The sequence below is a fragment of the Heterodontus francisci genome, chromosome 36 (assembly GCF_036365525.1).
Source record: "Heterodontus francisci isolate sHetFra1 chromosome 36, sHetFra1.hap1, whole genome shotgun sequence".
NCBI lineage: Eukaryota > Metazoa > Chordata > Chondrichthyes > Heterodontiformes > Heterodontidae > Heterodontus > Heterodontus francisci.
In genome coordinates, this window is record NC_090406.1 from 34,369,007 (window position 1) to 34,384,490 (window position 15,484).

Genomic DNA, 15,484 nt, shown 5'->3' on the forward strand with positions numbered 1-15,484 from the left:
ATAAAGTTTTATGTGCTGTTGTCACATTTTTGGTACTTTTTTGTTAGTTCTTTCGTTCATATTTATAATGGAAATTGTATGTAAACTTGTCATGCTGTAATTAGACTTTTCCACTTGTAATGACACTGTAGTGTTTCAGTTTTGCATCTCAACTCCTCAGCCTCTACTGCAAAGACAGCCTTCCCAAATTTTTTCAATTTTCATTAATTAGTTATATTGACATGGAAACTGCACTTGGTCTTGACTCCCCATTTTCCCTGCCTCTCGTGAGATCAACTAATAGCAATTAAATAAATGTTTTTAACACACTTTAAAAACAAATTAACTGTTTTTGAACGAAAATAATGTACAGTACATGCAGATCACTGATTTTGTATTTTTTTGCAATATTATGCTGAACTGAAATTGTTCAGATCATATGCTGATGATTTTGTGAACTTCTGTTCAATGCGACTTTGAAAATTATACATCTTTACTTTAGAAGACTTGATTTGGAGGTGGCGTCAAATTGTGAATGGCAACTGTCCATCCTTCGAAGAATATTAGATCCTGATACTCTTTTCCAGATTTTGTGTATACAAATGTATGTTACATAGATATGTAATTGTCATGTAAACAGGCATAGGCTAGATGGACTGTGATTAAACATGTGCTTCAAATCTTTGCCAGTGTTAATAGTATATGTGAGGTATGCATGAAGAAATGGAGCTGTGAAGAACAAACACTTCACCCTTCCCCCTACCCCCAAATAAAACTACTTTTCCTTCTATGAAGGTCGGAATACCAACAAGGTTGACTCCACTTGAGCCTCCAGTTCAAAATGCTTTCTGGAAATGAAGTTTGGCTTCCAGGTGATCTGACATTTTGCCATTTATAGTAATATAAACTAGACATTTGCCAACCCTGGTGTCAATCCTGCTGTTAGCTGCTGTGCAGAACATTAGCCTGGAATTTAATTTTTTTTCCCCCATAAGGTAAATGCCTTGTTTCTAGCTAGCATCCATCTGGGAATTCAGTTGAATCAGGAACTTGCCATTTAGATCGCTGTAGCAGCAAACTCTATTCTTTAACAATTTGCTAAGCAAGATGGCTGAAATGGATTTTTCTTATGTGGTGGTGTTTTTAATTTGGGCGCTTTTAATCACTTTTGCAAATGAGACATACCCACAATTTGTTCAGCTGGATGTGCAGACTCTGCTTGTGTCCTATACTTCCAACTGATGGGAGAGCAGGTGGCTTTTTTCCAAACTTTTGCCTGTCACCACTAGGAGTAATGACAAAAGATCCAGAGGCAAGATGAGAATTTTTTTATCGCAGTGAGTTGTTTGATCTGGAAGGGGAGAAATATGCCTCGCATTGTGTCGCTTCCACTACACAGACGACATTGATTTCCCTGGGGGCAGGCAGCGCTGCAGGCCACTGCCTGCATGGTGATATCAGTGAAGATGTGAAGATAATCAGAGGGTTAGATAGGGTGGATAGTGAGCGTCTTTTTCCTCGGATGGTGATGGCAAACACGAGGGGACATAGCTTCAAGTTGAGGGGTGATAGAAATAGGACAGATATGAGAGGTAGTTTCTTTACTCAGAGTAGTAAGGGCGTGGAACGCCCTGCCTGCAGCAGTAGTAGATTCGCCAACTTTAAGGGCATTTAAGTGGTCATTGGATAGACATATGGATGAAAATGGAATAGTGTAGGTCAGATGGTTTCACAGGTCGGCGCAACATCGAGGGCCGAAGGGCCTGTACTGCGCTGTAATGTTCTAATTCTAATGCCACGCGGGTTGTGTGGGTAGAGGCCCGCAGTGCCACTGCCCCTGTGGAATCGCTGCGGGTCTGCGTAGCACTGCTAGAAGTAATGCTACACAAAAGAATTTCTCCGCCGAATGCACAGCCTAAAAGAGTGGTGGAAGCAGGTTCAGTAGTAACTTTCAAAAGAGAATTGGAAATATAGTTGAAAAGATTTACAGAGCTATTGGGAAAAAGCTGGGAATGGAACTAATTGGATAGCTCTTTCATAGAGCACAATGAATGGCAGCCTCCTGTGCTGTATGATTCTATATAATGGTGACTGGAGGCGGCCGAGTGGTGGTGTCTGCAACAGGTGCTACATGGCAATGAATGAATGGGTGAAATTTTGCCAACCATATCTTCTTTGCCCTCCTCACTTGGCATGCTTCAGATTAGGAACTGAGTGGAGCAGAACAAATGATCCAATAATCAACACTATTGCACTGCATGTTCATGGGGAATATTGAGAAAAGGTAAACTATTTTGTTCAGCCAGACAACTCTTGCATTTTTATGTTCCCATGGCACTCCAAGGAGAGTGCGGACACCAAGTAGTAATAGGAGAGCTAACCAAAGGCATGATTGAAAAGCTAAGTTTTGATGAAACTCTTGAAGATTAGGGAAAATAGCAATGTTACAAAGGCTAGCAGTATGGGCGGACAAGTGGCAGATGAAATTTAGTACAGAGAAATGTGAGATGATGCATTTTGGCAGAAGGAATAGGAAGAGACAATATATAGTTAATGGCATTGTTCTAAAGCGTGTGCAGGACAAGGGGACCTAGGGGTTCATGTGCATAGAATTTTGATGGTGACAGGACATAATGAGAGAGCAGTTAACAAAGCATATGGGTCCCGGGCTTCAAAAATAGAGGTATTGACTACAAAAGCAGGGAAATTATGCGGAACCTCTTTAAAGCTTTGGTTAGGCCACCACTAGAGTGTTTCATTCAGTTCTGGTCACCACACTTTAGGAAGGTCCTTGAGAGGTTGCAGAGGAGATTTACCAGAATGGTTTCAGGAATGAGGGAATTTAGCTACAAAGTTAGGTTGGAGAAGCTGGGATTGTTCTCCTTGGAGCAAAGGAGATTGAGGGGAGATTTGATAGAGGTGTACAAGATTATGACTGGTTTAGATAAGGTAGTCAAAGAAAAGCTGTTCCTGTTAGTTGCTGGTACAAGGATTAGGGGACACAGATTTAAGGTTTTGGGAAAACGTTACCGAGGCGATGTGAGGAAGAACATTTTTACACAGCGAGTGGTAATGACCTGGTGGTGGAAGCGGAGATAATGAATGATTTCAAAAGGAAATTGTATAGGGAATAAAGTGGAGGAATGAGACTGACTGGATTCTTCTACAGAGAGTCAGCATGAACTCAATGGGCTGAATAGCCTTCTGTACCGTAATGACTCTGACTCTAACGACATTCAGGAGGGAGTTCGGGAGTAGGGTTGAGGTGGCCTCTTCTACTAACTCAGCACTAATTGCAAACTATTTTGATGTAATAAAGTGCCACCTTAAGTGTGTGCACTGAAAATTGTGCAATTTGGAACTTGCTCACTTTTCCAACCTCCAAATGAATAATTATCATCCAAAATACAACTTTCTGATGAAATATACAAAACATAACCTGATAAAAATGATTGAGCTAAGCTATTGCTTGGTGTTTTGAAAATTGTGTATGTACACAGCAGCTAAATTTATGAAATGCCTTTAACATAGTAAAAATGTTCTATATCACTGTTCAGGATTGGACCCTGGTTAGACCGTTCTTGGAGTACTGTGCACAGTTATGGGCACCACACCTTCAAAAGGATATATTGGCCTTGGAGGAAACATAGTGTAGATTTACTAGAATAATACCTGGACTCAAAGATTTAAATTATGAAGAGATTATACAAACTGGGGTTGTATTACCTGGAATTTAGAAGGTTAAGGGGTGATTTGATTGAAGTTTTCAAGATGTAAAGGGAATAGACAATGTAGATAGAGAAACGATTTCTCCTAGTTGATGAGTCTAGGACTAGCGGGCGTAGCTTAAAAATTATAGCTAGACCTTTCAGGAGTGAAATTAGGAAACCCTTTTGTGTAGAAGTGTGGTAGAAGTTTGGAAAACTCTTCCACAGATAGCAATTAATGCTTGATCAATTGTTAATTTTAAATCCAGATTGCCCCATATCCCTTAATACGTTATCAAAGGCAGATACACGGAGTTATCTTGCAGATCAGCCATGATTTCATTGACTAGCGAAACAGGCTTGAGGGGCTACATTGCCTACTCCTGTTCTTATGGACCCAAGCAGGAGGAGGGCAGCGAAACAGGCTTGAGGGGCTACATTGCCTACTCCTGTTCTTATGGACCCAAGCAGGAGGAGGGCAGTTTGTGAAGGTGATTAACCGTACAGCCAAAGAAGTAGGTTTTAAAGAAGCTTTTGAAGGTTTTGGGGGATGACTCAATTCAGAGAGGTTTGTGGAGAGAGGTCAAATGTGGAAGCAAGATCATTAAATGTACTGTTGCTAATAGCTGAGAGCTATTTGGACTATTGTACAGCTACTCCAGTATTGAACCTGAGACTTCTTCAGATTGTGCAGCCAGTGTATCAACTGAGTCATAATCAGAACTTCAGGAAAGGTTTATATGAATAACCCCCAATCCTACCTCCCATAGATCTTGCTGCAATATAAATTTATTTTGTTGCATATGTATAATGTTTGTGATGGTGATGTTACTTGAATCTCAGCATGTAGAATGGAACAGACATTCTGGAAGTTGGTGTAAAACTGTGCTGAATGACCTGGGTGTGTGCTTTGCAACTGGGAATCTCTGTTCCAGAAGCTAAATTCAATATTTTAATGAGATTTAATTTGTCTCACTGATCTAGGAAGAATGGACTGAATACTTCAATGGAGCACAGATCATTAAATCTTTGAACTGACTGTTGAAATGCCATTTTTTAGTGAATATTCTGAATTGCAGAATAATTAAATTGCTTCTGGAACAGGTCCAAGTTAATTGCATCTGTTCAGTCTGAATAGAAAAATCTAAATCTGATATGTTTTAAAATGTTGTCACTGAACTAGTTAATGTATGGGTCCAATACACTTGGGGGAAAAAAATCACACTGTACTCCATACTCTTTCATTCATCACCTCAATCTGCTTTTTTAAAAACCAGTTGTAGAGCTATAATTACCTTAATGTTATCCATTGCAAAATGACCTCTCAGTGGTACTGGGATTTATCACTTTAAGTATAAGTCTCACTTGCCAACCATTACACTTTACCTAAACTGTGGTAACAACACTTTAAAGGGTAATGCCTCTTAAGCAGTTTAACTTTTTCCAATTTTCCTGTGTTGATTTTCCTCCAATTTTTCCTGATGTGATGACTGGTCATTCATACATACCAGCGAGCATCCAATGCCACAATCACTGCTGTTACATGAATATTTAATAACGTGTTCCCATCATGGCCAGTCCTGATCTGTACTCTTTAACATAGCGTGCGCTTTCTGGGTTCCACACTAATAAAGCTTGCTGTTTTCCTACAGTAGAATATTCTATAGGCCCTTTGTGAAGGAGGTGTGTTTGTATAAATTGCTAACCAATTGGTATACGTGAGATAATTGTCTATTTGCAAAATAACTCATGCGAGTTATTTCAGGATTATTTTCACAGCAGTACTTATAAATGCCACCAGTACTCTACTGAAAGATTTTCAAACCTTTATTTCGTAGAAAAATACAGATGGACAGTTATTCAAGTATTTGTGGATGTGAAACTGTACACTTTGGAAAAAAAATGGTTTTAGGATTGTAGGTATGTGATATTGAGTGAGTTATATATATCAAAAAATCCTGGATGCGAAAGCTACAACTCCCTGGCATCTTGCCATCTAAGAAACAAAACCCAACAGTAAGGGTGAATCAACCGTGGCTAACAAAATAAGTTAAGGATTGTATTAGGTCAAAGGAAGTGGCTTATAAGGTCACCAGGAAAATGTGGTAAGCCCGAGGATTGGGAGCAATTTAGAGTCCAACAAAGGAGGACCAAGAAAATGATAAAGAAAGGGAAAAAAGATTATGAACCTAATCCAGCTAGAAACATAAAGGTGGACTTTAAAAGCTTCTTTAGGTATGTGAAAAGGAAACAATTAACAAGGACAAATGTGGGTCCATTGCAGGCGGAGATAGGAGAGTTTGTGATGGAGAATGAGGAAATAATGGAAAGACTAAACAATTGTGTCTGTCTTCACGGAGGAAGATGCAGAAAATCTCCCAGAAATACTAAGGAACCAAGGAACTTGCAAAAATGAGGAACTGAAAGTAAATAGTATCAATAAAGCAGTAGTACTCAAAAAATTAATAGGATTGAAAGTTGATAAATCCCCTGGACCAGATTGGCTACATTCCAGAGTGTTGAGGGAGGTGGCTGTAGAGATAGTAGATGCATTGGTAGTTATCTTTCAAAATTCTATAGATTTTGTAAAGGTTCTTGCAGACTGGAAAGTAACAAATGTAACCCTACTATTTAAGAATGGAGCAAGAGAGAAAACAGAGAACTACAGACTTGTTAGTTAGCTGTCAGTAGTAGGGAAAATGTTGGAAAATAATGATATGATTGGGCAGAGTCAACATGGATTTGTAAAAGGGAAATCATGTTTGACAAACCTTTTTGAGGATGTTTCTTGTAGCATAGATAAAGGAGAGCCAGTGGATGTGGTACATTTGGATTTTCAGAAGGCTTTTGATAAGGTCCCACACAGGAGGTTAGTAAACAAAATTAGAGCACATGGGATTGGGGGTAATATACTGCAATGGATTGAGAATTGGTTAACAGACAGAAAGTAGAGAGTAGGAATAAATGGGTCATTCTCAGGATGGCAGGCTGTTACTAGTGGGGTACTTCAAAGATCAGTGCTTGGGCTACAGCTGTTTACAATCCATATAAATGACTTGGATATGGGGACCAATTGTAATATTTCCAAATTTGCGGATGACATAAAACTAGGTGGGAATGTAAGTTGTGAGGAGGATGCAAGGAGATTTCAAGGGGATTTGGACAGGCTAAGTGAATGGGCAAGAACATGGCAGATGGAATATGATGTGAATTAAGTGTGAAATGATACACTGGTACTTTTTAAGTGGTGAGAGGTTGGGAATTGTTGATGTTCAAAGAGACCTGGGTGTCCTTGTTCATGAGTCACTAAAAGCTAGTACGCAGGTGCAGCAAGCAATTAAGAAGGCAAATGGTATGTTGGCCTTCATTGCAAGGGGACTTGAGTACAGGAGTTAAGATGTATTGCTTCAATTTTATGAAGCATTGGTGAGATCACACCTGGAGTATTGTGTATAGTTTTGGTCTCCTTATCTAAGGAAGGATATACTTGCCATAGAGGGAGTGCAACAAAGGTTCAGCAGACTAATCTTTGAGATGGTGGAATTGTCTTATGAGGAGAGATTGCAGAAACTGAGCCTGTATTCTCTAGAGTTTCGAAGAATGAGAGGTGATCATTGAAACTTACAAAATTCTTACAGGGCATGATGAGAGATGTGGTAGGATGTTTCCTCTGACTGGTGAGTCGGGAACCAAGGGGACACAGTCTCAGAATAAGGGGCAGGCCATTTAAGACTGAGGTGAGGAGGAATTTCTTTACTCTGAGGAGAATTCTCTACCCCAGAGGTCTGTGAAAGCTCAATCGCTGAGCATGTTCAAGACAGAAATTGATAGATTTCTGAATACTACTGGCATCAAGGGATATGGGGATAGTGGGGGAAAATGGCATTGAGATAGATGACCAACCATGATCTATTAAAATGGCGGAGAAGGCTCGCCGGCTGAATGGCCTACTGCTCCTATTTCCTATGATCCTTTATAACGGGGGTGAAAAGTCTGGGGAAGGGAAGTACTACCTCATTCCTATCTTGAGAATAATGTAAGAATTAGGTGATATAATGCTAGTGTTAAAATAACATTTGTTTTGCTGCCTCACTGGTCTTTCTCCAGAGGTGCTCTGATGATGGGTAAAGGCAGCCTTTCCCTGTAACTAAAACAATGGAGTGGCTGGGGAAGGAGACTAGAATTGCTGGTTCTCCAAGGGGTAACTAAATTAATGCTTCAAAGTGTGAATTTTTTTCCCCCTAAATGCTGAAAAGTGACTTTTTAACAGAGAATCTTTTATCTTCCTTAACACTGGATTTTTCCTGCCCCCTTTAAAATGCAGTAAATAATAGGCACCTGATTCTGGACAATGAAATTGACATCCAGTGACCTTTTAAGTTAATGAATTTCTTTTTGTCTCCTTTTAAAAGGATAATGTCTTCATGAATAAAAATTGCATGGGAATTATGTTCGTCCTAAAATGCACAATTCCCATATCACAAATCTCAAATTGCATCATCGTGTGGCAATATGAAAAATGATGCCCAGTTCTTCTCTTTCCAGACACCCGTAGATTCCCGCATCCTCTCGTAAACACTATGCCCTTTTAAAGTTGAGACTGTTTTTAAACAAAGGCGAAGTATGTCATATTAGTGCTGATTAAAGCCTGGTTACCCAACCCAAACCCGACTAGACTCAACTACGGGTCGGGTCGAAATTCCGAGTCCAGCATTTGGGTTCGGGTTGGTTGGGGCTGGACTTCTGGGAAGTCACGGGATCAGGCTTACCCATGATTCCCCACAACTGCAGCTGCAGGAATAGCCTGCTGCCGGAACAGATGAAGGAGATTCGTGTTGGGTTGTGTCGGGCACAAAAAAAAATTAAAGGGCTCGGGTCGGGTTTTAATTTTATACCCGAGCCAGGCTTTAGCGCTGATTATGCTATTTGTCAACTTCCCCATTGTGTATAGGGGATTCTCGTATGAAAATTGTAGCTTTTCTACCAATGAAAAGTAGCTTTCAATAGCCATGCACTTTGATGTTTAATAGATGGAATTACTTTTGGTTTCCAGTTCTTATTCCCTTAGGTGGCACAAATAATATGATTTGCTAATGTTCCACTTTTCACTCTTCTTTCTAGTCTCAAGCAGCAGTACAAGGCCGCAGTGATGTTCCCCTGAAAGAAAATGAATATATAATTGGTGAGAATACTGGTAAGTACAAAGTACAGAACAAGAAAAGGCATTTATCTCTACCTTTTCTACTGGACTATGAACACTTTGCCCTGCCTGCATTCTCCTAAATTGATTTAATTCGAGAGATGCAAACAGCAACAGGGTGAAATTGAAGGGAGAGAAACTGTCTGAAATATCTCCAAATTCTGAATATAATCTAGCAAAAATTCCAGCTTATCCATCTAGCATTAGTGAGATTTGCCCAGCTACATTTCACAAGTGATGTACTTTGATTCCAATGGGCCTTCCAATATAATTCTGTAAGCTAATATCTCCCTATCTCTGTATTTTGTCCATTTCAAATTCAATTGCATTACTGCTTCAAAAGTAAATGGATCCATAATACCCCTTATTCTAGGTGCAGCGGTACCTGCTCTGTAATTGAGTGAAGTTCATGGCCCCAGCGCAACATGCACATTATGGTTCATAACTTTAGCTTTTGGCAACTGGGCTTTCCTCAACTGGCTGTTTTGTGTTTTACTTAAATATGTCCCATCGGTTTATCTGAAATTGATAATGAGAAAGGACAGCTTATGAGAGAATACTTTAGGCCCCACACTGGAAAATTGGGACTATGAGGTTGCAGAATTCCCATTGCAGCTTCACTACTTGGTTAAATAACTTGCATCTATCCTCTGCTTTTATCTTTTCAATGCATAATCTGTTGCAATTCTGCTAACATTACGATTGATTAGTGATATAATTTAGCTCATGTCGCGGTACTGAACTTGACAGCAGTGATGCAGCCTAACCTGCAGGGTAGAAAATCATTTAGTTTCTGATAAAGCATCTTTTCTTTCTTATTGCAGTGACCCACAAGGATGGATCATTTAAATCAGAGCTGTCCAAGCTTCTAATCGTTGCTCGCTCACAACATGATGAACTGTGATTTGGGTGACTTGTTTTTGTATTGGTTGAAAAATTTTGAAATCTTTTAGGATAAATGCATTTTTAGCTGCATACGTCAGTTAATAGGAACATTTTCACCCCAACCCCTTCATATCTTCCTTTTCAGCCTCTTCTTTTCTAATGGAGCAGCAGGTCAGTGTGGATTGCTGACCTGCTACTTTAAAGCAATCTCATTTGGCATCATGTGTGAGCTTTTGGGCAGGACAGATATCCTAGCTGGTTATTTTTTCATAAAAGTTAAGATGGAGGTCTTGGTCCCAACAAGGTGCCTTACTTAGTCCACCTGGGAAGAGGCATTAAAGCGTCTATGGAGGATTACATGAGGTCAGAGTACTCCCAGTACTGAACAGACTTGCCCAAGGAGTCCATGCTGTTAAAATTACCATTGGTACTTCACCTAAATTTGTTTTAAATACCAGACACACAAATTGTGCATTTAAAAAGTATGCCTTTTGACAATGACTTATTTTTGCATTAGTTGAAGTGCATTCCATCAGTTAACATACACTGGGTGCTTTTTGTCTGTGATAGACACCAAAAATATGAAACTTGTATCTGCAATTGTCAGAATGAACCTTGACCTGTATAAGATGTCCTTGCAAAAATAATTTTCTATGGAAAGGTTTTTCAGCAAATTGTTCAATAAACATGGTTGTTAATTTATAAATCTTTTCTACATAGTGCTTAATGAATGCAGCTGTAGATAGTGAGGTGCAAATGAGTTTTTTTTATGTATTCTTGGATTTCTTCTATAATCTGGATAATGGACAGAGATTGCATCATTGTGTTTTGGGACAACATATGCCTTTATATTCTGCGATTATAAACCTGAGGTACCATCTACAGTTAGCCTTGTTTTTGGTTATACTTTACACATGATCCATTGTTCTTTTATATCCCAGGACTCTGTTACGAAGGGAAATAAATTACTGATGTCAGCTCATTTGTATCTCATTTTATGACTGCTTGAATTGTTATTTTATAACATTGTATCTCTGCAATAGTGATAATAAGGTTTGAGAAGGACATAAGTAAGACAAAGTCTGAATTGGTAAAAACCTGATTTTAAAGGAGATGAGATTGGAAGTAGGGAAAGTAAACTTGAAAAAATTACTGAAAAACAAGGAAATACAGTAACAGTGGGAAACATTCAAAACGGTGTTCAAATCAAGGGGAGTATATCCCATTAAAAAGCAAAAACAACCGAGCTAGTAATGACACACACATGGATGATTTAAAAAAGGGCAAAATTGAAACTTAAAAAAATACACTAAGAACATTGACAACAAAGGATGTCAAAAGGGAGTATTAAAGATTAGGAAAGAAGTCAACTTTGAAAGCAAACATAAACTACAAAATTAAATTTATCAAAAGATATGAAAGGAAATAGCAAAACATTCTACAGACAAGTAAAGAACAAAAGAAAAATCAGGGTAGGACCACTAAGGTAACACATGGTAACACACAAGTAATGACAAATATTAAATAATTACTTTGCCTCACTATTTACCAGGGAGACTAAGACCTGACATTCAAAGAAATTTAAAAAAAGTTAGAAAAGGGGGAGATAATTGATCAACTAATCAAAGTTAGGATGAAAGCCCAGGTCTGGATGGATTGCACCTGCACATATTACAAGTTAGGTTATTGATTTCAGTAGTACCAGAGGACTGGTGGACAGCTAATGTGATTCATATATTTAATAAGGGAGATAGAACAAGTCCAGGAAACTATAGACCAATTAGCTTAATGTTGGTGGTAGGAAAGATAATGGAATCGTTACTCAGGTATAATAGAAAAACATCTAGAAACTGAAAATACAGTAGTCAGCATGGATTTTAAAAGGGAAGGTCATGCTTGACTAACTTTATTGAACTCTTTGAAGTAGTAGTAGGAAGGGTAGATATGGGTAATGTACTATACATAAAAGTATGTAATATATTTAGATTTCCAAAATGCCTTTGATAGGATACTGTATAGTCAGTGCATGATAAAGGTCAGAACGTGGATTGGACAAGTAGCAGAATGGATAGCAAGCTGGCTACAAAATAGAAATCAAAGTAGGGGTTAAATATATTTACTCAGATGGACAGATAATGGAAAGTGGTGTTCCACAAGGATTGGTTCTGAGTCTCCTGTAGTTCACCATTTACATAAACGATTTGGACTCTAACCTGACGTACAATTCAAAATTTATAGACCACACTAAATTGGGAGATTTAGTTAAACTTGCAGAATGTAATTGGAAAATGAACTCTATAGCTAAATGTGAGGTGGTACATTTTGGTTGGAAAATGAGACCACATACTTAATGGAAACTAAGTCATAAATGGATTAGAGGAACAGGGATCTGGGTGCAGATATGAGAATCACTAATATTAGCGACACAGGTTAGTAAAGCCGTTAAAAAGAGCAAACAAAGCACTGGGGTTTATTTCTACAGGAATAAAATTACAAAGCAGAGAAATTGTTAAAACATGTATAGAACCTTGGTTTAACCTCACTTGGAGAACTCAAAATTTCTGGTCTTCATATTATAAAGGGAAATAGAGACACTGGAGAAGGTGCAATAAAGATTTACTAAAATAATACCAGAACTGAAAGGTTATAATTATCAGGAAAGATTGAACAGGTTTGGGGCTCTTTTCTACAGGAAAGAGAAGACTGAGGAGTGACCTTTTAGAGGTCTTTAAGACTAAGAAAAGGTTTTATAGAGTTGACGCAGAGATTATGGGTAGAATTTTACCGGCCCCGGGTTGGGATTGGAAGTGGGGGGCTGGTATAATTGCCAGGGAACACATCAGAATGGAACCCTGACATGTTCCTACCCCCTGGACAATTTTCCCAGAGTCAGTTGGGAAGCAGGGTCAAGAGCTTGCCTAGTGGCAGCAGGCAGATAGTTAAGCCTGTTAAGCTAATTGACTGCTATTTTGTGATGCTTTTTAAATTTTACTGGGGGCGCATGGGATCTACAAAGCTTCAGCAGCTCACCAGCTATAAGGAGGCAAGAGCTCAGCAGCAGGTGATTGGTGGTTGGAGATGGAAGCCATTGAGAGCTGCAGTGTTGCAACACAGGAAGAGTGAGAAGCATTAAAGCACGGGAAGGATTAGCTGGAGGTATTGCAAAGTGGATGCACACATTGGAGGCAGATTATTGAAAGGGTCTCTCTGAAGTGCAACTCATGCAGGCAAATTTATTATTTGGTGCATCAGTTAGCATTGGGCCTCATGCATTCAGATTTTTGAATGCTCCACGGAGGAAAAAAAAGAGAAATGCAGCCACAGGGAACTGGGCTGCAACACATAGAGGAGCAGCAGGCTTTATAAGGGTGAAAGGGGACGTGGATGAGGAGGCTGCAGACGCCACGATTGCAGGCTCATGGTTGCAGCAGGCGCTACCCAGCGAAAGGATTTACTGACAAAGACTCTGTTTCGTGGATATGAGAGAGTATCAGTGTCAATGAAGACTGCGTCTATCCAGGCAGGTGGTTTAGGAGCTCTGTGCAATGCTGGAGTAGGCCAATGGAATGTGGTGGCCATCCATTGCCTGAAGCTCACTGTGGCTCTCGATACTTATGCCTCAGGATCATTCCAGGGATCCTCTACAGACATCTATGGGATATCCCAGTCAGCTGTGCATTTCTGCATTAAACTGGTCACTGATTCCTTGTACCAGAGGGCAGGTCAATACGTAAGGTTTCTCATAGATAAGGCCAGTCAGGCTGAGAGGTTGGTTTCGGTGTCATTGTTGGATTCCTCCAGGTGCAGGGGCTAATAGACTGCACACATATAGCCATCAAAGCTCCTGCACAGGAGCCTTTGTCAACGGGAAGGGTTTCCACTTGCTGAATGTGAAACTAATATGTGACCACCACAAAAGGATCCTGCAGGTGTGTGCAAGGTTTCCACGAAGGTGCTACAACTCCTCATCCTGCGACATTCCCAGGTGCCTCAGCTTTTCAGGCTGCCTGAACACCTTTGTGGGTGGATACTGCGTGACAAGGGCGATGCATTGAAGACATGGCTCCTTACACTGTGTGGAATCCCAACATAGAGTTAGAGGACACCGCTTCAATGGCAATCACTGAACAGGCCACAGGCCTTCTGAAAATGAAGTTCAGGTGCTGGGATAGATCTGGAGGAGCCTTGCAGTATGCTCCATCAAGGGTTTCACATATTGTGGTGGAAAACTGTGCTCTGCAGAACCTGGCACTCCAGAGGGTCTTGGAGAATGAGGGCCTCTTTGAGCGCACCCATCTCCTCCTCCGAGGAGAAGATTTGGAGGGATCGTGACCACAGGCAATGACGATGGGCATTGACATGCATGCCAGGAAGATAAGCGAAACAGACACGTTTCTCCTGAGGCTCCCTTTAATGCCCATGTAAATGCTTCACTCTTCTCCCTCATATCGCCTTGGTGGCCTCTCCTTGAATGTTCTTACCATTTCAGTTTGCCCATCATGACATGAAGCCATGGCATGCATTAACTAATGCCCTCATACAGTGCAGACCTTTGCATGACCTCCTTCAGAGCTCACCAGCTGGTGATGGCCTAATAGTGCAGACATGAGGATTCAAAATGTTATCAGAAGTAGAACATGATCTTTCATTTGACACATTTAGCCAGTCCTTTGACATTCAACAATAAACTATCACTCAGTGAGACCCAAGTGAAACTAGGTGGTTTTATGTGAATGGTTGGAGGTGCTCCTGCATAGGCAGGCTGCTTGCCTTTCTGCTCCAGTGCATTAGATGACTAGCAGACGTCCTCTGGGTGCCTGAGGCATAGAGGGTCCCATCACATGGGGGTCCAACTGCATCAGTGCAGCAGCCACCTCTGGCATTGTGGCTTTGTGAAGCGTTGGTGTCACTGTCAAGAGGGCCAAGGAAGCGCCGTCTTAGCCAGGAGCACCCTGAGAAGAACCACCAGCGGCTTCAGTAGCTACTCCTCCACTCTTTCAAGGCCCACCTGCCCTTCCCTGTGCTCCTGAAGTTCTTGAGCACCTGGTTAGGGGTCCATGCTTCTCAGGCCCATCTTTCCCACCCATCACTCCACAGAGCTCATGGATGAGGCGATAGTATGCAGGTCAGTGTGGCCCTCCTGCATCCACTGGGTGGTTTGCTGCATGTGGCTTTCCATGAGATTACCACTTTCTCAACGGAGGAGGCCATGCACTCACATGCCAGAGCCATGGCACCACTGATGGCATGAATGGACTCTGCCATCATCTGTGCGTGTGTGTGAACCGCCTCTGGAATCTCAGACAGATGTCCACATATTTCACACTTCTGCTGCAGCATCTGCCGCTTTGCTGATTACTCCCGAGGCTTGGCATCTGTGAAGCTGAGCATTGCTGAGCCCTTCTTCAGTTCTCCGATGGGAAGTGGCCACAGCTTCAGTTCGTTGTTCTTGCATATCTGTGCCATTCTCACCAACTGGTGCCACCCTTTCTAACCACGTGCCAATGCCCACCGACTTGAGAGTATCTGCATTGCTGGATGGTGTATTAGGATGATGTGACACTGTCTCCTCTGAGCTCTTATATGGTTCTGATGCTGTCATTGGTGCCTCGTCTGCTATTTGACCTGCGAGAGAGAGAAGAGTGATGGTAGGATGCTGCACTTTCCACCAACTCCTTCTGCCTGTCCTTCATCTGCAGTCCTTGTGTTCATC

General features: G+C 40.8%; 1 protein-coding gene across 1 annotated transcript in view; it reads left to right on the top strand.

The window, feature by feature from the left end:
• mydgf (myeloid-derived growth factor) overlaps positions 1-10,748 on the top strand; it is a 48,692-nt gene extending 37,944 nt beyond the window's left edge. Inside the window, exons 5-6 of the mRNA XM_068016529.1 lie at positions 8,808-8,880; positions 9,711-10,748. Coding sequence (XP_067872630.1) covers positions 8,808-8,880; positions 9,711-9,790 — 153 coding nt within the window. The 3' untranslated portion in view covers positions 9,791-10,748. The remainder of the gene's footprint in view (positions 1-8,807; positions 8,881-9,710) is intronic.
• The last annotated feature ends 4,736 nt before the right edge of the window (positions 10,749-15,484 follow it).